Source organism: Arabidopsis lyrata (genome assembly GCF_000004255.2).
Source record: "Arabidopsis lyrata subsp. lyrata unplaced genomic scaffold ARALYscaffold_7, whole genome shotgun sequence".
NCBI classification, from domain to species: domain Eukaryota; kingdom Viridiplantae; phylum Streptophyta; class Magnoliopsida; order Brassicales; family Brassicaceae; genus Arabidopsis; species Arabidopsis lyrata.
Window position 1 is genome coordinate 775,418 of NW_003302549.1, and position 26,869 is coordinate 802,286.

The 26,869-nt window shown below is 35.1% G+C and overlaps 5 protein-coding genes across 8 annotated transcripts; 3 read left to right on the top strand and 2 right to left on the bottom strand.

The window, feature by feature from the left end:
* Positions 1-2,922: 2,922 nt before the first annotated feature.
* LOC9305002 (protein NEN4) lies at positions 2,923-4,440 on the bottom strand. The gene is made up of 5 exons (XM_021018955.1): positions 3,746-4,440; positions 3,587-3,633; positions 3,434-3,497; positions 3,219-3,344; positions 2,923-3,124 (listed from the first exon to the last, which is right to left on the bottom strand). The coding sequence occupies exons 1-5, from the start codon at positions 4,181-4,183 to the stop codon at positions 3,032-3,034; spliced, it is 768 nt and encodes a 255-aa protein (XP_020874614.1). The 5' UTR covers positions 4,184-4,440; the 3' UTR covers positions 2,923-3,031.
* Positions 4,441-4,596: 156 nt separating this feature from the next.
* LOC9305003 (trafficking protein particle complex subunit 12) lies at positions 4,597-6,561 on the bottom strand. Its single transcript, XM_021018954.1, has 2 exons — positions 5,251-6,561; positions 4,597-4,924 (listed from the first exon to the last, which is right to left on the bottom strand). The coding sequence occupies exon 1, from the start codon at positions 6,512-6,514 to the stop codon at positions 5,252-5,254; it is 1,263 nt and encodes a 420-aa protein (XP_020874613.1). The 5' UTR covers positions 6,515-6,561; the 3' UTR covers positions 4,597-4,924; position 5,251.
* A 3,301-nt stretch (positions 6,562-9,862) lies between these two features.
* LOC9302958 (L-ascorbate oxidase) lies at positions 9,863-12,253 on the top strand. Its single transcript, XM_002866840.2, has 5 exons — positions 9,863-10,367; positions 10,447-10,539; positions 10,619-10,831; positions 10,924-11,118; positions 11,214-12,253. The coding sequence occupies exons 1-5, from the start codon at positions 10,074-10,076 to the stop codon at positions 12,162-12,164; spliced, it is 1,746 nt and encodes a 581-aa protein (XP_002866886.1). The 5' UTR covers positions 9,863-10,073; the 3' UTR covers positions 12,165-12,253.
* A 2,247-nt stretch (positions 12,254-14,500) lies between these two features.
* LOC9302959 lies at positions 14,501-16,364 on the top strand. The gene has a single exon (XM_021018734.1). It carries the CDS (start codon positions 14,871-14,873, stop codon positions 16,230-16,232), a length of 1,362 nt encoding a protein of 453 aa, XP_020874393.1. The 5' UTR covers positions 14,501-14,870; the 3' UTR covers positions 16,233-16,364.
* Positions 16,365-17,969: 1,605 nt separating this feature from the next.
* Positions 17,970-26,825, top strand: LOC9302960 (ABC transporter D family member 1). Of its 4 annotated transcripts, none has more exons than XM_021016937.1 (26): positions 17,970-18,340; positions 18,765-18,906; positions 18,997-19,282; positions 19,606-19,830; positions 19,965-20,162; positions 20,304-20,758; positions 20,851-20,986; positions 21,063-21,141; positions 21,618-21,856; positions 21,947-22,251; positions 22,334-22,445; positions 22,523-22,678; positions 22,959-23,058; positions 23,138-23,246; positions 23,478-23,568; positions 23,856-23,980; positions 24,069-24,218; positions 24,299-24,371; positions 24,549-24,729; positions 24,836-25,012; positions 25,201-25,347; positions 25,416-25,649; positions 25,793-25,962; positions 26,044-26,096; positions 26,185-26,263; positions 26,350-26,825. In XM_021016937.1, exons 2-26 carry the CDS (start codon positions 18,845-18,847, stop codon positions 26,443-26,445), a joined length of 4,038 nt encoding a protein of 1,345 aa, XP_020872596.1. In that variant the 5' UTR covers positions 17,970-18,340; positions 18,765-18,844; the 3' UTR covers positions 26,446-26,825. The 4 variants fall into 4 exon arrangements, with proteins under 4 accessions (XP_020872596.1, XP_020872597.1, XP_020872598.1 ...); XM_021016938.1 differs by having other exon boundaries at positions 17,971-18,340; positions 25,799-25,962; XM_021016939.1 differs by having other exon boundaries at positions 17,971-18,340; positions 24,836-24,994.
* The last annotated feature ends 44 nt before the right edge of the window (positions 26,826-26,869 follow it).

A 26,869-nucleotide genomic window follows, 5' to 3' on the forward strand; every position in this document is an offset into this window, starting at 1 on the left:
TAATTTTTTCTAATAAACGTAGAAAACAATTTCTAAATTATGTAGATCGTAATCTAAACAATTAATATCTATTTAAAACGTAATCTACGATAAATATCTAGTTTCCTTTTCTGAAGATTTACTTTCTGTATTTAAAAAATTTCTAAAAATTTCAGAAAACCAAATCTACAGTATCGTAGAATTTACATTCTAAAAGAAGATTACAAAATCTAACGATGGCAGAAGATGTAGTAATTAGTAGAATGGATATTCAAAAAAATTTAGAACATAGAGCAAAGCGTAGAATGCATGTTCTAAATATTTTAGATATATGATTTTCGGATTTCTAAAATTTTTAGAACAGAAATCTAGTCTAAAATATGTAGAACATATACAAAAATGCAGAATACACACTCTGAGTTTCGCAGAACTCTAGAAAACGTATTCTAATAAAATTAGATGAAACTTTATCTATCAAAAAATCAACTTTTTTAAAACCAAATCTAAATTTTTTTAGATCAAATCACCTCTACTCTTGTATATCTACATGTTTTTATGATTATTTTTTAAAAAATATATTTAAAATAGGGTGTAAGGGTAATTTCGTCCAAACTGACAATCTCACCAAAAAAGTATATATGGACAAAAAGTTTAGTAGATATCTCTTATTTCTAATTTTCCCTAATTTAATTAGTCAAAGTGCCGATGATTTCAAGGTACCTATTTTTGTTAATTTGAGTTATTGATTTATCTTTGTACAATGTACACAATAAAAACAAATATTCTCTTCCTTTTTATAAAGATTTATGTTTTAATTGTTTTTTACACATATCTAAGAAAATTTTAAAATACCTTAAATATATTAGTATATTGAGTAATGTATCATAACCGTACCAGACATTGGAAACACCTTCACACTTTTTCTACTGCTTTGGGTTCACATGTCTTTCATGTCTTAGATAGACGTTACTCTGAATACATTATTTATTTAATTGTGATTGGGCAATCTATCATAAGGAAAATATCAGTTATATCTACTTTCAAATTTTAAAGTAATAAACAATTAATCTATATGAAATCAAATTTTAGTTTAAAACATTGATTATATCAAATCACCTTCACATTTTTTCTACTTGTTTGGTTCACGTGTCTTTCATGCCTTACCACATCACTTCTTTTAATTGTTCACTTAAAAACTGATATCTAAATAAAATATTACACATTAAATATCTGATTTATAACCCATTGTTTAATTTCTGTATCAATAAACTAAATTAATTTTATTTTTCGTATTTTAAATATTACAGTAAAAATCACAACAATGTGTAGGTGTTATTGTTTTGAATTATAGTTTCCTTTCAAAAAGAGTTACCAGTTTGAACATTTTAACACAAATTGAAAAGATAGAAACATTTAAGAAATTTGTAAATTATTGTTCTATCTATTCCAAGTAACACTAGTTTATAAGATGCCTAAAATATGTAATTTGATTTGCTTTTGCAACCCGGATTCTTTCATTTCTATTTCAATAATGATTAGTCATTTGAAAGCTTTAGATGAAAAGCAAATCCAACTTTTGCACATGCCTTGAAAATTATTCTAGACATCGGTCTTCCGATGAATCATTTAACTAGTAGACCAATATGTAATACAATATCTTTTGAAAATGTTGCATTATATTCAGTAATTCAGATTTGGGTGTGGCATGTTAAAAAGATCTCTGATTATCTGATGAATTTATATACCGTTATTTATATCCTTCTCTTTTTATCTAATTGTGTGGTTAATTATGATGATTTATAAGCTTAGGTTAAACGTGTGATTTTGGCTCTCGTATCACATATATATTTCAGCAATGCTAGTTTTTGAAAAACTACATAAAGATACAGTGCTCTAGTCGACATAATAAGTTTCAAAAATAGAATCCAAATATTCAATTAATAGAGAATGGAAAAAAAATATACAAAAAGGCTTTTGGAATGGCTTTGAAAAAGTTTGATAGGCATGGTTGTGGCCATACGTACGTTTGTAGATTGTTAATTTGTTTCCCTTTGTAAACTCTTTGTCTATGTTCCTCCACGCCACATACTCCTCTATATTTCACTTTCATGTGTAGGAAGTTTCCCGTACGATTAATTATGTCCAACTATTTCATTCTGAATTATTGAATTTTAAGTAAATGAAAAGAATTTTATCCAAAATTAAATCACAATCAAATAATAATAATTGTTTTCAAAAACCATAAACAATACGACAAAAGACAAATACATCTAGCAGTTAATATAATTTTCTTTTTATTTTTTGTTCGTCTGCTATTTGAATAGATGTTTATTATACTTAGTTATAACAGTTTTATCAGAATATATAATTCAAATGCAACCATGTAAATTCTTTTTCTTCCTAATAACATAGACATATTTTATTTAGTTTCATTTCATTAATATAGAACAATAACGGATAGTTGGTTTCCAATTTAAACGGAGTAAAAAACAAAATTTTGATCAAAAGATTATCAAAAGGCAAACATATCTAGGCGTTATTGTAATTTTCTTTTACTTTTTTCCGTCTGCGATCTGATTTGATATTTATTGTAATTAGTTATAACATTTGTATCAGTATAAGACTATAAGTATACATCAACCATATTGATACCAGATAAAATATTTCCAGTTTAAACGGAATCAGTTGTAAAGTATGAGTTGTAAAGTAGTTTTAGTGTAAAATTTAAGATTATACTTTGGTATAACTACAAATTGAAAGACAATGTTTATCTAGCTTTTGTGTCCATCTAATACAATAAGTGTAATTTCTAGCCGATATCATAAATATTTAACAATTATTGAATACTTCTACAATTTTCCATAAATGTGGCGATTCAAGTTTACATAACGATACCAATGTATTCATAAAAGTTTGAGGTTAAAATTATATAAAAAAATTTAGTGATTACAAACAAAATATAAATAATTATCTATTGAATTATTTGGTAATATAGTCAATGAATGTATACACAAATGTGCAATATATACAATTAAATTCATTCTTTCAATAATCATCTAAGCAAAGAATGAGAATGATTGATCAAGTTTTGGAGAGTTTGATTGCCTTGAGCTTTGCTTAACAGATTCTTCACATTCTGTGTCATCTGTATTGATTCAAACAAGAACATTTAAAACTAAAATAAAATAAAACCGTAATTTAAATTTTATAATTTGAATAGGGAAAAAAAACACTATTACCTTCCCGAGACTACCCTTTGAGTAAGGCATTGCCCTTTGGGCTATTTGGTAATTACTTCGACTTCTTGTCATGATCTTTGAAGAACTTTGCCATTTTCCTTCCAATTGATTGGGAAGTGTAGATTCCTATATATTTATGGGGTATATTACACAAATGAGTTAATTTGTTTTATATTTTTAAAATAAAGAAATTGTTTTACGAGAATACGACATACCAAGAAAAGAACTGTTGCACAGTGCTTGAGGACCTCTAAATTCATTCGAACATCATCGAGACTCCTGCAATTATAGACATATGTGTGTTATTTTATCTTTTTGAAAGAACGTAACATTAATAAAAACACAAACACAAAAGTATGATTATGTACCTGTGCTTTTGCACTCCAAGACCAAAATAGGCTGCCAAACTTGCCATCTACAACAAAATATGAACTAAATAAGCTTGTTTGAAACACAAATTTACATTTGACAAAGATCTTCATTCTACGTTTCATATTTAAATTCCTTATATTCTTAGATAATGGTACCTTCATGTTACCAGCTCTTTTGCCAAACTTGTCACTTAATAACCCCAAAGAATCAATGATCCCCGAGGGTTCAGGGGCAGCTTTACCGATCTCAGCGAAAGCTTCTTTGATCCTAATGCAGTCGAATCTTCTAATGTTATGACCTGCCCAAATCCGACCGTTCAACAAACCATAGATCTTCTCAGCCACATCTTCAAAACTTGGTGCGTTTGTAACCTTAGCCCTTGTGATCCCATCAGACCTAGACGACCTTATTGAGACCACTGACAAGTCTTTAGGTTGTATAAGCGTTGTGAAGCTCTCTAGCTCCTCGAGTTTTCTTGGACATACGATGATCGCACCAAACTCTAAAATGTGAAAATATTGCCCCACTTTGTTCGGTACGGTTGTTTCTAGATCGAAAAAGACGATTTCGGTGGGAAATGTTTGGACCTCCATATCAGAATTTGGTTAGTGTCGATTTGTTAATCCTATGAGTTGGTATGTGTATATATTGTGGATCTGGGGTATGGGTTTACTTGTGATCTAAGTTAAGCGTAGGTTTGTGTTGGAGGGTTACTGTGGGGATTATTTAGCTTCGTGGAGAAAATTTTGCTCTGTAGGGTAAAGTAAGAATCTTTACTTTTCCTTAATCAAAAACCAATTAAAAAAGGGTTGTTATATGAAAGAGTTCGTTGGTAGATTCATGTTGTACGAGAATTGATTCCTTTGATATTGTTAAGAAGATATACAAAGAATCTGAAAGCTGAAAAGGAAAATTTCTCTAAAAAACTGGAAATATTCAAATTATTGATCCAGTCCTTATAATGATCTCTGAACGGGAATATTCAACTCGAAATATTCAATATACATGGCTTTAAATACTTGATTACTCAAAATCTCTGTGCATAGGAAGAGTTGAAAGAACACACATTCGTCATTAGTGGTTAACAGCAAGTGTAACAAAAAACGTTATAAGAAGATGAATATGACGAAAACGAATGCAAGAAAGTTACCAAGTGTTTGGTGGTAACAAACCATTTGCTAGCTTACAATAGAAAACTACAACAAACTTGTAGCCGGTAATCACATCAACAGAGACTCCAGCTGATGCCAAACCCAGCAAGATCAAGATCTTTGATTTGTTTCATTATAGATGACGGAAACTCTTTCGCTCATTACCTTAGCTTAGCTCAAAACCTGCAATTTTGAATGCCAGATGATCAATTTGGATACCTCGATATATTGTTTCACGGACTAAGAAGAATACGGTAAGCAATATTAGTTTTTCCAATGGACATATATGAAACCAATACATAGAACATACTTCTCATTTTAGGTGATTCACATGAATTATGAATAAAGCTAGAGACCATCATCTTTATTATCTACCTAAACAGATTGCTTCACGATTCTTACAACTTTGCAATTTATCGAAGTCATCATAGCATTACCAATCAGTTCTTAGACATGCCAAAGCCTAGAAAAGGGAAAATTCAAGAATGGAAGAAGAACAGATACAATACCTCAAACTCTGGTACAAGATGAATCAAAGTCATCGGGAGCAACACGCGCAATCCAATTATTCAACGTCCGCTTGACATCGGTGTGATTAACATAAGCCAACTCATACATACTACACAAGTTCACCACCAAGCTCTCGTTCAAAGCCGCGGTTGGCACTCTCTCCAATGCACTTTCCATCACCTTAATCGCATCCGATAGATCTCTCAAGTACATCAAACAAAGAGCCTTATTGTTGACAGCAATAATATCCGAGTTATCCCTTTCAATGCATTTGTCATACTCTCTCACAGCAGAAACATAGTCCTTTGCCACAACATGAACCAAAGCCTTATTCCTCCCCACAAGATTCTTGAACTGTATCTCATTCAATAACCCATTGCTCTTTCCTTCATTCAACATCTTCTCAACTCGATCAAACGTAGTTTTAGCTCCTTCTATATCACCAAACTGCATTTGAACAGAACCTAGTTTCGAAATCAAAACCGGGTCTAACGGATCACGAGTTATCAATTCCTTCATCAAATCCAAAGATACCCCAAATTCCTTGTGACCTAAATGAAACCCTAGCAAGCAATTCATCACAAAGGTCTCTCTTTTCTTCCACAATTCCACAGAACCATCTAAACTCTGAGATTCTTTCTCTCTAATTCGATCTCGAACAAAGTCAAGTAAAACGTATAACCGATCTAACCCTTCCTGACGATTACCAAGCTTAGTCGGGATCAAAGCGTAGAGCCATCGTAAAGAGAAAGGAACCATCGATCCTCTCCGATTAGGGTAGATCTCAGGGAACGATTCGTACCTGTAATGCGTCCCGTCGAAATCGTGCAAAGAATTAAGCTCATGAGCAGCTTCATCGGAGCGACGAAGCTTCGCGAGAGCCATAACTTGGTAAGTGAGATAAGTGAGATGCTCGTGAGGCTTTGTGAGGAGAAAGAGAGCTCTGGCTTGAGATATCTTCTCGAGGATCGCTTGCCATGAGCCAAGGGTCGAAAGCTCGTGGAGCGAGCCGAGATCGTGGGTCAATTCGTCGAGCGAATTGAATCGTTCCGGTGGTAGATCGGCGACGGAGGTGGCTTGTGATGAGGCTAATTCGAATGTCGTCGCTTCAGGTCTAGCTTCGATGGAGTCTGAGTCCATGGCGGTTTGTACGGTGCCGGAATTGGTAGTGACGGGGGAATCAGTGGAAGCGGGATTGAATTCAGGTCGGGTTTCGGATTCGGGTAAATCCGGATCCATTGCTGGAGATGACTCCGTGAACATTGTCGAAGTAACCTGGTTTGGTCTTTGCGATTGGTCTTTCAATGTTCAATTGATAGATTAGTTAGATACCATTAAAGCAAGATTATTTCCAAAATTTTAGATTTTCTTATAAAAAACCATTTGATGTTAATTTTATAATAAGTTACATGATTTTGTGATAAAAGAGGTATGTTGTATACAAATGATTTAAAAATTAAGCTAATACATTTCCAAAGCTAACCATAAGTTTAATATTATTGTATCAATTATATTTTACTTTTGTATGTCAAACAAAATTTTCATTTCTGATCACATTTATTTTTCTCAAATCTAGAATTAAGCAACCTGGTTTGGTTTGATCTTTGCAATTTGATATTAATTTTATGGTAATATGTTGCATACATATGATATGATTATGTGCTAAAAGATATGTTGAATACAAATTATTTCAAATAAGATAAATACATTTCCAAATTTTTTATGGAAATTGTTTTAGTGTATAAAAATAAAATATGATTATTGGTCCACAAAAGAAATGTGATCAAATATTGTATAAATATTTTACTTTTATATATCAAATAAAGTTCTCATTTATGATCATATTAAAGTTCGTCAAATCTTGAACTGGAATTTCATTAGATTTTTTAAAAAAACTTTTTTTCATTTTAAATTTCAATTCATAATATATAATTATAGTTAAAATAATAATAATATCCAGCCGTCTCTCGTCTCAATCTTCGTCTCACTCTGCCGCTCTTCTCGCTTTTCCTCTCAAACTCACGATTTTGGCTCGACAAAAGCAAGGAGGAAGAACCCTAATTCGATTTAAACCCCCAAATTACAAAACGACGTCGTTTTATTTTATTCAAAACGACGTCGTTTTGTTTCTGTGTCTAATGAGAGTCCACGTATGTCAAAACGCAGTCGTTTTAAACGCTCACGTGTCGTCCTCGTCAGCATCCGTTAACGGAACAGTAACACCGTCTAGTAATTTGAGGGTTTTTACCGGATTTATAAAGTTTGTGCTGAAAATTCAAATTATTGTAAAGTATATGAGGATTTAAGCACATATGAAAATTTTGGGTATGGAAACGATAAAGCAACATAGTTAGGGGGGAATAGGCCGTTCTCCCCTCGAACATCTATAATCTTCTTTGTGCTCCCTTTTTCTTCCTCCTCCTCCCTCAACATTAGATAATGGCTAACGATAAGTCTTGTTGCATTAGGTTGAGGCTTGCCCTCAAAGAGCTTCCGCCCACGTGTGTTTTATTACTCATCGTCTTGTGTATTTGGGTTTGGGGTGCTTATGTTCATATCTTAGATGTGACTCGGCCAAAAGTTACAATAGCTTCTATGAATTTTACTATAACAGAGATTCCTACTAGTGCGAAGTGGGATTTACTTATCAGAACTCCCCAAAATCTTCCTAGTTACTACATCTGTCTCGAAGGAGACCTTCAAGCTTTTTTAATTTACAAACATGTAGAGAAAAATTTTAACCCTCCATTTAGCTTTTTATAGTATATTGTTACTTGTTAGAGAACACTATTATATTCTCTTTAAATCCTTGTATGTTTTTGAGGATGACGAAGATCCCACCGTTAAAGATGTACTTTAAATGATATTTTCAATATTAGAGAACTTGTAGAGAAAAATATGTATATAATAACATGTAAAGTGCCATTAATTATACCAATCTTGTTTTCTTACAATAGTATACCCTTGTAATAAAGGCGTTAATAGACGTATTAAGAACATACTCGCGATTATTTACTTATTATTCATAATCATAGACTTGTGATTAATGAAAACAATAGTAGATGAGGCATTTGCGTTTGCAGCCATTATTTGTCGGACAAGCAAGTAGATGAGGAAAAATGATCCGATCATTTATGTGGGTTTTATAGTGGAAAGCTGGTGAAGATGTATAGTTCTACCCTAAAGCCTAAACGTGTTTAAGTAGAGGGTAATTTTTAGGTATTTAATTTTCTTTCATATACTTTACAGATAAAATTAAAGCTCCCCAGTAATAGTTTGACACGTGAAAAGTTTATTTTTTAGGGTAATACTTAACTGGTTTGATTTTCTTACACAAGTTGCTAACAGAGGGAGCAATAACAATCCCAACACGCAATGTAAATACCAATGTAAATGTCATCCAGTAGAATAAACTTCCGAATACCAACGCGACACCAGAACGATCGATATAGTAGGCAGACGTTGGGTCAGTCCTAGCAAACAGTATATTCGAGAATCTTACTATGAGCTGAGCGCCTTGCAGTTTTGTTCGATCTCATACACAATAATGATGACTACGTCTAAGAATCCAACTTGAAAAGAAAAATGTTATGTGATGCAAATTCAAAATATTATTTAACTAATTCTTTTTCAAAATGACTAAAAAAATACTCATGTTAATTATCTATAGAGCTCGCTCTAAAAGAATACGAAATCAAATAAGTTGTAAATTAAATAGTAATTTGTTTTAGAGAAATTGTTGAGCAATTCTTGAGGAATTTCTGAGGAAAAAATAGTTGTCACATAATTACATCAATTGGATATTGAGGAATTTTTGATGATCAGTTTGAAGAGAACTTGGAAAGAAAAATATGTTATCTAATGCAAATTCAAAATATTATTTAATTAATGAAAAATATCCCACATGATGATTTTGTTATCAATGTTGAATTTTATATTTTAACGTGACTTTTCTTCGTGTAACGAAAAGGAGTATTTATTAAGTTGTTGACAATTGGTAATAAATACCATGTTACATGTTTTTTTTTACGTAGATTTTTAATACAATGACACAAAAATTAAGCTCTGACTTGGTCCAAGTTATTCTTACCATTGACCCTCATCGAAGACTTGACCAAATTAAAAGTCTATGTGAAAATGTGGAATGTACTGCAATAAGTAAGTCTTTTTAATTAAGTAAATAATTTCAGACCTAAACGCTAAATCCATATTTTTTTTTGGATATGAACATGTTAATTATTTTCTATTGTAGGTATTCAAATTCGAAATTTGTTTTTTTTTTTTTTATTAAATGACTGACTAACTAGCTAGTATAAACCGTAAAACCTATTATTCATTTAGTGATTTGATTACGTGTTTTTTTTTATATGAATAGTTTAGGCTTTAAGGTTCTTACGATCAATTAAATGTATATGTTAAGACATGAGAGAACAATTATAATGTGGTTTTATTACGGAAAAAGGAAAAGCAGTGTAGAAGCATCGAACATACTTGACTTTTATAATATAAAACACATTTTCTTTTTGTAGGAAATGATACAAAACACATGAGGTACATAGAATCATATATTATACAATTTTACAATTTGAAATTATCATTAATCGTAGAAAAGTAAAACGCGTTTTCTCTCCAGTCTTTCTCCAAAAGACAAATGATTTATCTGTAAACGCATGAGACATGACATGCAATGACCTATATAACTCTGTATCTATGCTATGTATATATGTGTACACATGAATTGATAATACCAAGAATCTCGATCTTCGTTACATCTTTTTAAAATCAATCAGTGTTTGTTAAAAAAAGTTCCACTCAAGAAACAATGATGAGACAAAAGAGATCATTAGACACAATTCATGTCTTCAATCTTATGGTCCTCTGTTTCATCGCTCTGTTTTCTTCTTCCGTCCTTGGCCAGGGAAAGATCCGGAGATTCAAATGGGAAGTGAAGTACGAGTTCAAGTCACCAGATTGTTTCGAGAAGCTAGTAATCACAGTCAATGGTAAGTTTCCAGGTCCCACCATTAAAGCTCAACAAGGTGACACCATTGTTGTTGAGCTCAAGAATAGCTTCATGACTGAAAACGTCGCTGTCCATTGGCATGGAATCCGACAGGTACGTAATAGTCGACCTCGTAAGATTTTAAATCAAAGCACTCGATGAATGACTGAAAAAGATTGATTTTATGTTTCAGATTGGGACTCCATGGTTCGATGGAGTAGAAGGTGTTACTCAATGTCCAATTCTTCCTGGAGAAGTCTTCACTTACCAATTCGTTGTTGATAGGGTAAAGAATTATAAAACTCACATTAAAGTTTTAATCTTTCTTCATGTATTTATGTTCTGGTTTTTAAATTTGTTTGTAGCCTGGTACATACATGTATCATTCACACTATGGGATGCAGAGAGAATCTGGATTAATCGGAATGATTCAAGTTTCTCCTCCGGTCACAGAGCCCGAACCGTTTACATACGATTATGACCGGAATGTTTTGTTAACTGATTGGTACCACAAAAGCATGTCAGAGAAAGCCACCGGTTTAGCATCAATACCCTTCAAGTGGGTCGGTGAGCCACAAGTGAGTTCTTTTTTTATATCTCAAACTCAGATTCTTGATTGATCGATCTTGAATTTATTTTAAAGGATGATTCTGGTTTTTGATATTATCAGTCGCTTTTGATACAAGGAAGAGGAAGATTCAACTGCTCAAACTACCAAACCACTCCTCCAAACTTAGTGTCTGGCGTCTGTAACGTCTCAAACGCTGATTGTTCGCGTTTAATTCTTACGGTGATTCCCGGAAAGACATACAGGCTTCGAATCGGTAGCTTGACGGCTCTCTCTGCTCTCAGTTTCCAAATCGAGGTACTTAGCTTGAGACTCAAGACAACCATTTTCATTGTCTTCTCTGTTTCATTCTTTTCGTACTCTAATGGAAGATGGGTTAAATTAAACAATAGGGACATAATTTGACGGTTGTTGAAGCAGACGGACACTACGTAGAACCATTCACGGTGAAGAATCTCTTTATATACTCTGGCGAAACTTATTCCGTACTTCTCAAGGCAGATCAAAACCCTAGACGAAACTATTGGATCACCACAAGCATCGTTAGCCGTCCGGCAACAACTCCACCGGTCGCCGTACTCAACTACTACCCGAATCACCCACGACGGCGTCCTCCCACGCCGGAATCCTCCAATCTCCTACCGGAATGGAATGACACGCGCTCCCGTCTCGCACAAAGCTTAGCAATCAAGGCGCGTCGAGGATTCATTCACGCGCCGCCGGAGAATTCTGACAAAGTCATTGTGCTTCTGAATACACAAAATGAAGTCAATGGATACAGACGTTGGTCGGTCAACAACGTTTCCTATCACCACCCTAAAACGCCGTACCTAATCGCATTAAAGCAGAACCTCACAAACGCGTTCGACTGGCGTTTCACGCCGCCGCAGAATTACGATTCACGAAATTACGACATATTCGCGAAACCACTTAACGCTAACGCGACGACTAGTGATGGAATCTACAGATTGAGATTCAACTCAACCGTGGACGTGATTTTACAAAACGCGAATACAATGAACGCAAACAATAGTGAAACGCACCCGTGGCATTTACACGGTCATGATTTTTGGGTACTAGGGTATGGAGAAGGGAAGTTTAATGAGTCAGAGGATCTGAAAAGGTATAATCGGGTCGACCCGATAATGAAAAACACAGTTGCGGTTCAACCGTTTGGCTGGACGGCGTTGCGTTTCAGAGCGGATAATCCAGGCGTTTGGTCGTTTCACTGTCACATTGAGTCGCATTTTTTCATGGGAATGGGGATTGTGTTCGAGTCTGGGATTGATAAGGTTTCTAGTTTACCTTCTTCTATAATGGGATGTGGTCAGACTAAACGATGATTATATTGTTTAATCAGATTCGTATAGAAAACATTTATTTTTAATCATTGAGACAAACATTTTTATTTAATGTAAGGTATGTTAAAAAAACAATGTCGATATTTTGCCATAATTTATGTGTCACAAATTTAGTCTACCTACGTTATGAAAACTTGTTGTGATTGGACTGGGGTCAGATTGAGGGGTTTTGAATGTGCTTTTACTAATGGACCCAATTTAAGCCCATTATAGTTTCTAGCACATGGTCCTTGTCACTCATTTTGAGCAATTGAAAAAAAAAAAAAAAGTATGATTTATATATTCAAAAGTAAATTTTATTTTTAAAAATAGATATCTCTGCCACTATTTACATAGGATCCAGCGATTTAGCGGATAAATAAATTAATGTCATGCAGAGTACCAGTTTTTTAAATGTCAGGATATTTAAACCATATAAGAATTATTTTTAACAGAATAAAAAAAGAAGAAATAAAATATTTATTCGCAGTACGTAATTATAGGTTACATCAAGTATTCAATATTGTGTGCCAAAAAAAGTCAATTATTATCAAACCCCTGTGAGTCCACATTCACATTTTGGGATTTGTCCCGAGTTTTAGATCAAAGACCTTGGTCAAAGACCTTGGTCAAAGACTCAAAATTCAATGACTAATACTTCTTCCGTTTCGTTTTATTTGTCGTTTTAGAGTTAAAATTTTGTTTCATAATAGTTGTCGTTTTAAGTTTTCGATGCAAATGTTTGGTGAAAATTCCAGTTTTATACTTACTGTTTTAATGTTTCGGCCAATGAATTTTTTATTAAATATATTAATAAAGAGTAAAACATAAAATTTAATGATTTTTTTTAATTTGTGTGAGAAAACCTTAAACGACAACTAAAACGGAACGGAGGGAGTATTATTATTCCATTTAGAGAAAAACTACTTTACCTATCGATTGATGACATTTCTTTCATAATTTTACTATAATTTTCAGCTATGACAGTTGAATTGAACTTATGACCTTCTCATGAGTTTGCCAGTTTAAATTCCTAATTAAATTTGTCAGTTTCTATCGCACTATTACCTTGTCATGACTTTCACTTTTTTACTAAACTCATTAGTCAAAAAGTGATGGAGTCAAAAGTCGTTGATCGTTGACTTGGGATACATGGGCGAGAAAGTGTTAAGTGCCCAAACAAAAAGACAGTGACTCATTAGTCACTAAATCTTTATAACTACAACAGTATTTGTTTTTCTAAAGCGTGTTTGTCATAGTTGCCTAACGAATTAGATGTTTTAGATTGAACTTTCGATATCCTCAAATTTTGGATTTTGGTGATAGGCGATTTCAATTGTATGATATATAGTCTTAATTCTAATAGTATGAGTGGAATACAAGCAATAGATTTAATTATTCTACACATTCGTCAAAGTCGAGTTAACAGTCAAGTCTAACTTATAAATACGTGCCATGTGACTAACCTCCACACTCAAGTAATTTGATAATTGTTAAGTACATATTCATCACTAAGTAGTAAAATACTACTAGATTCACATTGAAGTAGTCTATATATAGTTTTCAAATTACAAACTTACGATTAGTCAATTAGTAACCAACTTGCAATTAGACGGTTATTAATAAACTTATAATTATTTAAATTACACGAGGATACAAATTACTCCTATTAACTAAGCACATGAGCAAAAAACAATGAAAGCGCGTTGAGAAAGAACAGAAAAAAAAAGTGTCGTTTTTTGGTCCTCCATGTGAGTGATCTGTGATCTCAACTTTCTCACTTTTGCATTAAATTCTCTCATCCTTTTTCTTTACTATTTCCTTTTCATGTTTGTATTTATTTTATTAATATATGAGTAGTTTACATTATCAATTTATCATCATACATTCATACTATAGATTCGCTGAACACGTAAAAAAAAAAGAGACAAATTCGCCATGTTGGATTTGTACTTAGATCATTCAATCGAATAGAGTCCCATTTTAACGAGTTCGTTATCGGATCTATGTACTTATTTAACATGGTAGCTGCATATACAAAACTAGCTACAATATTAATATAGAAATTAAACTAAATATAGTTGTAATATTTTAAGTGGAAAGATATAGCCTCTTGTCTCTCGACAATGGGATCACCATTAAAATCAAATCAGATAGGAGTTGTGGGAGTAGTTATGATTAAATTCCTTTTGTTTTTTCACATAAGAGTGTATGAAAATTTGGTTATACATACACAAAAATGTATCTACCATATTCATTCATAAGAAAGCGACTTTTCTAATTTTAGATCTCGCAAATGATTGCTATTGTTTTTTACTACTACTCACGTACAATAAAAATTGCAAACATTTATTTTTTTTACTTATTACCCTACCAAATACGAACAATCACATAAATACAAAAAAATGCAGAATCATAAAAAAATTAGACAAGTAGCAGGGAATCTGAAACATGACGGTGAGGTTAAACAGTAGTAATAGTACATTGATATTATCAAAGGGACTGAATTAGTAAATTCTCTGGTCTCCATCTTCTCTCTTATCGTTCACACACACACAAACACTCATATATAAACACATACATATGCACACTGTCACTAATGCTTCTCTCTCTCTCTTTCTCTTTTCCTATATATTGACAAGCTTGCGATCTCTCTTCTCAAGATCTGTCTGAAACAGTGAGGGGATTCCTAGGTTTCAGAGCAAAGTAATGTCTCCACTCAAGTACTTGTGTTTTGGAAAGGTACTCTTGTTGTTGCTCTATTCCAGTCTCTTCCTTTTCTCTTCTTCTTCTTTCTTTGCCTCATCAGTTGATGATCATGAGCTACAACAAATAGATCCTCATTTTCGAGTGAGAAGATTGTTGGTGAAAGATCTGGATTCAACTGGTGATGATGATGAATCCAATCTTCCTCCTCCTCCTAAGAAGAAGAAGCTTATTACTGATTCTGTTTCATCATCATCATCATCATCTGGTACTAAGAAGAATCAAACCAAGCTCATTAAACCCATCTCTTCTTCGTCTTCTTCCACCAAGAACCAAACTAAACTCGCCAAGACTTCCATGGGTACGTCTCACAAACTTAACTCCACCAAATCTTCTTCTAACACAACCAAGACCAGCCCCGAGCTCAAGAAGCTCAATTCCGGAACCAAATCCACAAATTCCACAAAACCCATTACTTCTTCAATCAAGAAATCAGCAGATCTATCCAAATCAAGCTCACCCAAAAACAAAACCACCACAAAATCCAAACTTTCTTCACCTCCTCCTTCAGAGAAGAAATCACCACCATCCTCAAAACCAGTGACCAAATCGAAACAACCGGAGAAAGAAATCAAACCATTCTGGCTCGACGACGAGGAAGACGAAGATTTCGTAAGCGAATTCAGAGATCTACCAACAAAATTCCAAAGATCCCTAATCCCAGACCTAGAACGAATCTCAACCACATCCAAAAACTACATCAACAAAGCCAACAAAGAGATCACCAAAAACTTCAAACCCTATTTCGGCAACAAATACGCACCAACTATCGCTTCCGTTGTCTCTTTCGTCTTCATCCTCGTCCCTCTTCTCTTAGTCTCCCTCATTTTCAACAGATTCAAAGCTTATTTCTCCCTCCAGAAAATCCTAATCTTCATCCAAATCTACCTCTCGATCTACTTCTCAATCCTTTGCCTCTCATCGCTCGTCACTGGAATCGAACCACTCAAGTTCCTCTACGCAACATCGAGCTCAACATACGTTTGCTTGCAGATCCTGCAAACCCTAGGCTACGTCTTCTACCTCTTGCTTCTTCTCATGTACCTCGTTCTCGTCTTCTCTACGGATTGTGGTTTGGGCCTTAAGGTATTGGGCTTGGCGCAGACCTTCGTGGGCTTTGCTGTGGGTTTGCATTATTACGTGGCGGTGTTTCATAGGGTGGTGCTTCGTCAGCCTCCGAAGACGAACTGGAAGATACACGGTGTTTATGCCACGTGTTTTCTTCTGATTTGTCTGTTATCTAATGCTGAGAGGAGGAAGAAAGAGTACTTAGAAGAAGGCGGTGACGAAGGGAAGAAAAATTGAAATTTTCTTTATTTTATTTTTCTCTATCTTTGTATTTTTATATTTTCATTTTGATAATTCGGCAAATTTTAGCTGAGAAATGCAATAGAAGAACAATTTACTGGTGGATGGTTGGAAACTTTTTTTTTTTTATATACTTCAATTGTATTTATAATAAATAAATCGATAAATGTGGAATAAAATTTCATAATCTCATTACACAATTGCTTATTTTTCCTGTAAAAAATTACAAACAATCTTGTAAATATGTTGTGGACGGCGAGAAGAATCAAATGTCTTTTTTGATAACCGCAAAAATTAAATGTTTCTGTTTGTAATAAAACAATAAAAATATACTATGAGAAGTCAAAATTAAATAAGGTGGGGCCCACGGAATTGTTGAGTCGACGACTTTCGTGAGAAGGGGTATTTCAGTCATTTACAGAGTTACCGACGGAACTGGGTGCTGTTTTATGACTTGTGTCGGTGGTTATAGGCGATCGGATTGAGTGTGGACGTATCACGTATGGTGAGAAAAAAGGGGCTTTTGTGTCCTAACGTGTTGTTTTCTGGGCCACTCATTTTAGAAGCCCATCACCTCGCCTGATATTGTGCCGGAATGTTGTTTCAACTTTATGACGTGTACCAACTTTGAATCTATTTTACATGTGTGTGTTTTGTTTTGTTTTGTTTTACATCATAAAAATAACATGGACAACTATCACGATGAAAGACATGTGTAAGTAAACTTATAAAGCTTTTTCTCAAATTTGATTTGTCAATCTTGACACTTAGAGACTCTGCACTTGTACAAAACGTTTCATCCAACTTTTGGCATCATGTATTCAATTGTGAATTCCAAAATTTTATTGTACGATGATAATTCACCAAATGGACCATATTAAAGACCCGTGAACAAAAAAGCCCATAACATTTTGTATTATCAATTTAAGGCCCATTTTTGTTTTGTATACGGATGTGTTGGCCGAAAAGAGTGATGTAATATGTACTTACCAGAAACAAAGGAAGACATCACAGTATCACACATTGATTTGTGTGCTTCAATCATGCGGTGTACAATTTGCACTCTTCACACTTCACAAAATTCATTTCTTAAATATCATAAAACAAAAGTATTGTCTTTATCAAATTAAACTCTTTTACGGAACAATCTTTTACAACCATTTTATTTCACATATCTGATGATTCAAGAATTCGTGCAAATTTCACATGTCCTTCTATATTATCGTTTGAATTCATTCAACTTCTTTTTTTTTTTTTTTTTTCAAACATGAATAACAATACATGATTTTTATTGCTAATTTCCCTATCATATTTAAGTTTACACACCAATCACAATTTCCTTAATTAGAAAAAACAAACTTACCAATGGAAGGATCCGTGTAGGTCCATAGGATTCGACACTTGTATACATATAGTACTATTGATATTCAAATTATACTTTAGGAAAAAAATCTGTGTATACATGATTTTAGTACAAAGTTTTCTTTTTTAAAAAAGAAACAATTGATAGTTTGATACATTACCAACTAGGCTAAGATTATTTATTTTTTAAGTACAATGGGTGGCTAGAATTATTACCTGAGTAAATGTAAAAAAAAAAGGGTTAAAATCGTGAAAATTATTGTTTTTTGAAGTAAACAATACTCCATCTTCTAGTAATCGTAACGAAATCAAATAAATAGATAACAACAGCAGGTAAAAAAAAAAAAGATAACAACAGCATGGTATAAAAATAGAACAAAAGATAAAAATGGCACGAGTGAATATATTGGCACGTGTAAAATCAGCGTCATCATCTTCTCCTCTTCCCAAGTTTCGGCTCTCACTTTCTCATTCTCTCTCTCTCTCTATCTCTCGATTTGGGGAGTTCCGTTACGGTGGACTAGTACGTCTCGTTGCCGTTGGTGGCGGAGTCGGAATTAATTCCTCGGCGTTGAGATTTACATGGTCTAGAATTCGAGCTTAGTTGGTGGTGGTGTTGTTACGATTTCCGATTTCTCGAGTTTTTTTTTATTAGGTTGAATTTTGCAAACTGACGAAGGAAGGGAGATAGATTTATAGCTTCTGTTGCAATTTATTTCTCCTGGAGACACTCTCATGCTGAGGTAATTCTTCATGGATTTGTTTAATTGGTCAGCTTTGTTTAAGCTATTTTGCAATTATATGAGAATGAAGAATCTCGCTTTAATCGGTTTGTTTTGTTTTGTGGTTCGATGAGACACCGACGAGAAACGATTCGCGAATCTTTGATTCTGCTGTTTCTTATGTAATCAGGATCAACTTTAGTGGCTTCTTAAACAGATTTTTTTTTTTTTTTTTGTCTTTGTTGGGATTCTAATTACGCGTGTGAATCATTTTGATTATTTTTCTTCTTGATCCAAAAGTGTGAGAATCTAACTTGCATTAATTTCAATGGTTACAACTTCAACTTTTTATATTTTTTTCTTCGCGTTAGATTTGTTATTACATTTGTTACATTTTTGGTTGTTCTAATTTTCATAACCTTGGAGTTTTTTGGTATTATTTCAGGTGTTTTGTACACTTGTTGTCAAGAAGAAACCAGTTTTGGTTCTGATTAATCGTTGGTTGGAGAATACTCAATTCCAGCCATGCCTTCACTCCAACTGTTGCAGTTAACTGAGCGGGGTCGGGGTCTTGTAGCGTCAAGACGGTAACCATTTCTTTGCTCTTCATTGTATTTTGATGGTAGTCTTTTGTTTATGTGGGCTCAGATTTCATCTTTATCTGTTTAATTCTATAGGAAATCTATACTGCTTGCGGCTGGGATTGTAGCTGCTGGTGGAACTGCTGTGTACCTGAAATCAAGGGTCAGCTCCCCAAGGCCTGATTCTTCGCGTCATTGCAATGGTCAGAGTGATGATGATGAGGCATTGGAAAAGCTGACAGGAAATGATAAAAATGCAAAGATAACCACGAAAAAGAAGAAAGGAGGAGGGTTGAAGTCTCTTCAGGTTCTGACTGCTATTCTTCTGTCTCAGATGGGAAAAATGGGTGCCAGGGATCTTTTGGCACTAGTCGCCACAGTGGTATGGATTTCCTGTTAATACGTAAAACACATAGTTAATTTATGCTTTTGTTTTATGTTTTTGCCCAAGTCATATAGAATTTCTGTCTGGTGGATTAATAAAACTGTTTGATCTCGTGCTGTTGCAAAGTCCTGTAGATATTCATGGGAATGCCCAATTGCGAACGGTTGCTTAGTTCTTATAGAATTCCGGGGGTCTCTATTTTTTAGCTGAAAAAGAAACACCAATCTAACTTTACGGTCAATAGTCGGGAAAAGTCTGATTATTTTTCTTACTTGTGCGAGACTAGTACTCTTTCCAATCTGTTATTCTATAAATTGTAGGTTTTCAGAACAGCTTTGAGCAATAGATTGGCAAAAGTGCAAGGTTTCCTTTTCCGTGCTGCTTTCTTAAGGCGTGCGCCACTGTTTCTACGACTCATCTCCGAGAATATTATGTTGTGTTTCATGCTATCGACGTTGCACTCTACATCAAAGTACATAACTGGGGCCTTGAGTTTGCGATTCAGAAAGATATTGACGAAGATTATCCATTCACATTATTTTGAGGTAGCAACTGCCATCTCTTCTGCCATTCAATTATTTACCATTTCTTTAGATAGTGTATTTTTGACTAGTGTGCATATCGAGTATACTTCAGACTGCTGGATATCACTTCATTCAGTTTTAATTATTGTTTTCAGAATATGGTTTATTATAAAATATCACACGTGGATGGTCGGATAACGCACCCCGAGCAGCGAATTGCCAGCGATGTGCCAAGATTCTCCTCAGAGTTAAGCGATCTTATACTGGATGATTTGACGGCGGTTACTGATGGAATTTTGTATGCATGGCGCCTGTGTTCATATGCTAGTCCAAAATACATCTTCTGGATACTGGTGATTCACGTTTAATCTTCCTTCTATTCTTTCAAGATTGACCTTATGTTGGGCCATTTATGCTGCTTTGCCTTGTATCCATTCACAGTACAATTCTTTCGATCTGGTATTTATAGACTAACCTATGCAATTGTTGTGTAGGCATATGTACTGGGGGCTGGTACGGCGATAAGGAACTTTTCTCCTTCTTTTGGGAAATTGATGTCCAAGGAACAGCAGTTAGAAGGGGAGTATCGGCAACTTCATTCACGCTTAAGGACTCATTCGGAAAGCATAGCATTTTATGGTGGGGAAGCCAGGGAAGAATCTCATATACAACAAAAGTTCAAGAATCTTGTTAGCCATATGAGCCATGTGCTTCATGATCACTGGTGGTTTGGTATGATCCAAGATTTTCTGCTGAAGTATCTTGGTGCCACAGTTGCAGTTATTCTGATTATCGAACCATTCTTCTCTGGGCATCTAAGACCTGACGACTCGACCTTAGGAAGAGCCGAGATGCTAAGCAATATAAGATATCACACTAGTGTCATTATATCTCTCTTTCAGGCGTTGGGAACACTTTCTATAAGTTCCAGGCGGCTCAACCGACTCAGGTAATGCTTTATGTTGGATCTCATGTCAAACACTTAAATGGTGAACATTGTGTAGCTGTTTCTAATTATTGAAATGTTGATGCTTCCAACAGTGGTTATGCTGACCGTATCCATGAGTTGATGGCTGTCTCAAGAGAACTCAGTGGTGATGAGAAATCATCTTTCCAGAGAAATAGAAGCAGAAATTACCTAAGTGAAGCTAATTATGTTGAGTTTTCCGATGTCAAGGTAGTTGGAACAGATTCATGTTACTGAAATTCCTTTCCAAAATGTCGTGTTCTTAATGTTACTTAATACACTTTAGGTTGTTACTCCAACCGGAAATGTTTTGGTGGAGGATCTCACCCTTCGAGTTGAGCAAGGGTCTAATCTTCTGATTACAGGTGAACGCTTTATATCTAGAACATAATATGACTATCAATTTCCCTTTTCATGGCTTCTTTTTTTTTGCACAGTAAAGCGTATACCACTACTATATTGTTCTATGATCCTTGAGATGAGTAGCAAAGATGAAAATCTCAGTACCCCTTGTTGTCCTTATGAAGGGAAAGAAAATGAGTATGTAAATTTGAAATACTATCCTGAGAGAAGTAATTCTTCTTGTATTCTGGATGGGATAGCGCTATAAACTTGTCAACAATAGATTTGGTATGCCTAGTTATAGACGAACCATTCATATCCAGTTCAACGCTAGGGTGTTGGTGGCAACACATCATCTTCTGGGGTTGATTTACTGGCCTATTGTTGGCTTCCTGGTTTTCATTTTTTGTTATAATAATTATGCAACAACATCTAGTTTTGCAATGTTGATTTCCACTTGCCTGATATATCATTATTTGCTCACCAATATGTATCGTAGGTCCTAATGGAAGTGGCAAGAGTTCCCTTTTCCGAGTATTAGGAGGTCTATGGCCCCTGGTGTCTGGGCATATTGTGAAGCCAGGAGTTGGTTCTGATCTTAACAAGGAGATCTTCTACGTGCCGCAACGGCCTTATATGGCAGTAGGAACACTTCGTGACCAGTTAATATATCCTCTTACTTCTGACCAAGAGAGTGAATCGCTCACTGAGATTGGAATGGTGGAGCTATTGAAAAATGTCAGTATCCTTGTTTCTCTATTCTATAGTAGGATGGTTTAAGTTAGTGTTTTGTATGTTATGCTTATTTTTGTGGCCTTTTGCTTGTAGGTTGATCTAGAATATTTATTGGATCGCTACCAACCTGAAAAAGAGGTTAATTGGGGTGACGAATTATCTCTTGGAGAGCAACAGAGATTGGGGATGGCCAGACTATTCTACCACAAACCCAAATTTGCAATTCTAGATGAATGCACAAGTGCTGTCACAACTGATATGGAAGAACGCTTTGCCGCCAAGGTTCGAGCTATGGGAACTTCTTGCATAACAATTTCCCATCGTCCAGCGCTTGTTGCATTCCATGATGTTGTTCTGTCATTAGACGGTGAAGGGGGTTGGAGTGTTCACTACAAGAGGTTGGAATTGCTTGTTAACCATGTTTGTGAGGATTATCAAAGTTTATTTTTATTTACTTATTGAAAATGACTAAACATTCAGGGATGACTCTGCCCTTCTGACGGATGCTGAAATTGATTCAGCGAAAATTTCAGATACTGATCGGCAAAATGATGCGATGGTTGTTCAAAGAGCGTTTGCTGCAGCTAGAAAGGTCTCAGCAGAATTTTTATTTATTTATTATAATTTTCGTTGACGATGGTTCTAACCTGGTTACTCGGTGCTTTGTAGGAATCTGCTACTAAATCAAAGGCTCAGTCGTACCAGACACAGTTAATTGCAAGATCACCTGTTGTAGATAAAAGTGTAGTGTTGCCTCGTTTTCCTCAACCTCAAACATCCCAAAGGGCTTTACCATCAAGAGTAGCTGCAATGTTAAACGTGTTGGTGAGCTTGAGTTACTAGTGTGAATTTTATTGTAAATAGCTGTACCAATTTTTCTTAACCTATATATCAATACACTGGCTTTTTTCAGCTGCATACATATATCCAACTTTTTCTCTTCCATTCTCCCCCAGCTTGGCCTTTCAGTGCATTTCTTTAGCTTCCTTGGAAAGCCAACCTTTTGTTTTGCATTTTCACTTGGCTAACTTATTTGTCCTGCGCTAATACTAATAATGATATTATACTTCTCAAGATAGCTGACCACTTCATTGTTACATTTCAGATACCCACTATATTTGACAAACAAGGAGCACAACTGCTTGCTGTTGCTTGCCTTGTCGTCTCAAGAACACTGATCTCTGACCGAATAGCCTCTTTGAATGGTAAACATACTCCGTATTGTTACCTGGTCAGTTTTATTGATAGGTTTCCTTTTCTAACAACCAACCATGATTTTTGCAGGGACCACTGTGAAGTATGTCTTGGAGCAGGATAAGGCAGCCTTTGTTCGTTTGATTGGTTTGAGTGTCCTCCAAAGTGGTGCATCTTCTATAATTGCTCCTTCATTAAGGTAATCTTTCCTTTTTATGCATGTTTAAATGTTTCGAAGTCCCACCCACTATGATCCCCTTGTCACGACTTACTAAATTGTTCAATGAAAACCATACTATGTTGGGTTTGAATTTCCTGTTTGTTGATAAAAAAGCAAGTTATTGAACTAATTTACAGTAGATTATTAGTTATATTTATTAATCACCTCGCTAATATGGTTTCATCTAACTCTTTTTGTTACATTCTTCAGGCATTTAACGCAAAGGCTAGCGTTAGGGTGGAGGATTCGTTTGACTCAACATCTGCTACGGAATTATTTGAGAAATAATGCGTTTTACAAGGTCAATTCAAATCTATAAGGCTCAGAGATATTGTGCGAATATGCCCTATTCATGCATTGTGAATGATAACTATGAAGCATGAACTTATGTTATTCAATGCAACTTGATCTAAAAGAAAGCATGATGTGTTGTTTAACTTATATAGGAAATATGCCGATATACTGAAAGATCTATACCAATTTGAAATAGATATTGATTTGTGGTTGTTCTATGCTTCGTAGAGTCTGTTTGTTTACAATTATATAGGAAATTTACACTAAAGATCTCATTGGGTTCAATCTATTCAGGTTTTCCACATGTCAGGCAATAGTATTGATGCGGATCAGAGACTCACTCGTGACCTGGAAAAGTTAACCTCTGACTTGTCTGGACTTCTTACTGGAATGGTAAAGCCATCGGTTGACATTCTCTGGTACGTACACTTTGTTGGATTGAATTCTAATATTTGTTCATGGTTCTTGGTTTGAATTATAATAATGCAAAAAACCAAATTGAAAAAGGTTCACCTGGAGGATGAAGTTATTGACTGGTCAGAGGGGAGTTGCCATACTTTACACATATATGTTACTTGGTCTGGGTTTTCTGAGACGTGTTGCTCCCGATTTCGGTGATCTAGCCGGTGAAGAACAGCTGCTTGAGGGGAAGTTTAGGTAAGTTTTTTACGCTTCATCCAATTTGCAGATGATTGTGTTATAGGACTATCAAGACCAACTTCTTCCTGCTTATGTAGGTTTATGCACGAGAGGCTGAACACTCATGCTGAATCTATTGCATTCTTTGGAGGTGGAGCACGAGAAAAGGCTGTAAGTGTCTTAACTTCCCTAGCTATAGCTGTTGGATTTTGGGATAGTTATTTGTGAAACAAAGCTACAAGATGTGAACTTGGAACTGTTTTATCAATTTATGTGAGGATGGCCTTTTCATGTCAATGCGACTTCTCTTGTGAATCTACCCTTATTTTATTTTTCTCCGTGGAGCAGATGGTTGACGCAAAATTCAGGGCCCTACTGGACCACTCTCTCATGCTCTTGAGGAAGAAATGGTTGTATGGCATACTTGATGATTTTGTGACAAAGCAACTCCCCAATAATGTGACGTGGGGATTGAGTTTATTGTATGCCCTAGAACACAAGGGAGACAGAGCACTTGTCTCCACTCAAGGTGAAGATCTGTCACACTTCATTGTAGTTAATCACTTACATGATGTCAATTAAGTATTTACATGTTCTCTATATAACGCTTTCTTGCATGATGCTTTTGATACCAGGCGAGTTGGCACATGCGTTGCGGTATCTAGCTTCTGTTGTCTCCCAAAGCTTTATGGCTTTTGGCGATATTCTTGAACTACACAAGAAGTTCCTTGAGCTCTCTGGTGGTATTAACAGAATTTTTGAGCTCGATGAGTTTTTGGATGCCTCTCAGTCAGGTACTACAGCATATATAGGTTCACACTTTGACTAGGCAATACGAAATCTTGGTGCTTTTTGTACATATATGTAGTCATTATTCAGATTGTGATCTTTACATGAACTCTTTCCGCTGGATGTTTTCACATATTCTATTGGAATTATTAGGCTTATAGACAATGTCTGTACTTGAGTTAATCATATTCGTTTTGTCCAACTATTTCAGGTGTTACCTTAGAAAATCACACAAGTCGTTTGGATTCTCAAGATCTACTTTCCTTTTCGGAGGTGGATATCATTACCCCTGCTCAGAAACTGATGGCTAGCAAGTTGTCATGCGAAATAGTTTCAGGGAAAAGTCTGCTCGTCACAGGTTGGTGAATATCTCCGTCAATTGAATTTAATGCATGAGCCCCAAGCTAATAGTAGCAAAATTTTCAGGTCCAAATGGTAGTGGAAAGACTTCAGTATTTAGAGTCCTTAGAGATATCTGGCCCACTGTATGTGGAAGACTTACCAAACCATCGTTGGATATCAAAGAACTTGGGTCAGGGAATGGCATGTTTTTTGTCCCGCAGCGACCTTATACATGTTTAGGGACACTGAGAGATCAAATTATATACCCTCTATCTAAAGAAGAAGCAAAGAAAAGGGCAGCAAAGTTGTACACCAATGGTAAGTCCAAAAATTCACTTAATTCAAAAGATCTAGTTGATTCTCAAATCAAATGATCTATCTATCTGTTTCCACCCTAAAAGAATTGAAGTAGAAGTTATTTGATCTTCCTATCTCTCATATGTGCGGAATATTGTTGTAAGTAACAGGAGAGAGCGCAACAGAAGCTGGAAGCATTCTGGATGCTCATTTGAAAACCATTCTGGAGAATGTTCGATTAGTTTATCTCTTGGAAAGAGATGTAGGTGGTTGGGATGCTACTACCAATTGGGAAGACATATTATCTCTTGGAGAGCAACAGAGACTAGGCATGGTAAGTCTCTTGTAGAGAGCAACAACAGGTGTATATAGTTTTATGATTCACGTTAATAATCTGAGTTGTTTCGTATTGCAGGCACGTTTATTCTTTCACAGACCGAAGTTTGGAGTCCTTGATGAATGCACAAAGTAAATGATCAGTCTTCTCCCGCAGTCTCCCTGTACTTTTATACAATCATCTTCCCTTCTCATTATATATCTGCTCTTTGATTTGCAGTGCGACGAGTGTTGATGTTGAGGAACAGCTCTATAGGGTTGCACGAGACATGGGCGTCACTTTCATAACCTCATCACAAGTAAGTTTTTTTATTATTTTCCATACACTCGGTAAACTACATCAGAAGTCTTACCAAAATTACATCAATTTTCTCAAATACCGCAGCGGCCGGCTCTGATCCCATTCCATTCCTTGGAGCTAAGGCTGATTGATGGAGAAGGAAACTGGGAGCTCCGTTCGATCGAACAGACAACAGAGTAAACTCAGAAAAACATTTAAGAAAGGTCTCTATATAGTTCTTTAAGAAAAAAGTAATAAAGTTAAAAGCCATTAGACGATGCAAGCTATATGGTATGTAGTTTATCGATTCTTCCTCCTCGATCGCAAGGAGTGGAAGAGAATGCGTCGATGCTACTGCTTTTGTTAGATTTGGAGGATTGATTTGATTCTAGATATATATAAATGTAGGTGATTGAATTGGTGGAGCATTTTGAGTTCTCCTATGGAGTATGTTCTTAGCTTTGAAGAAACAAAGAATATAGTGATCACTCAAATAATGTACAGTTCGTGACAGTTTCCTCTGTTGGGATTACTTTACCTTTTAGTTTTTCTATCTTCCAATAAAAAAGGAATTGAAGTGATTGAATCTCGCACATTTCTACAGAGTTTTCAATCTATCATTTGA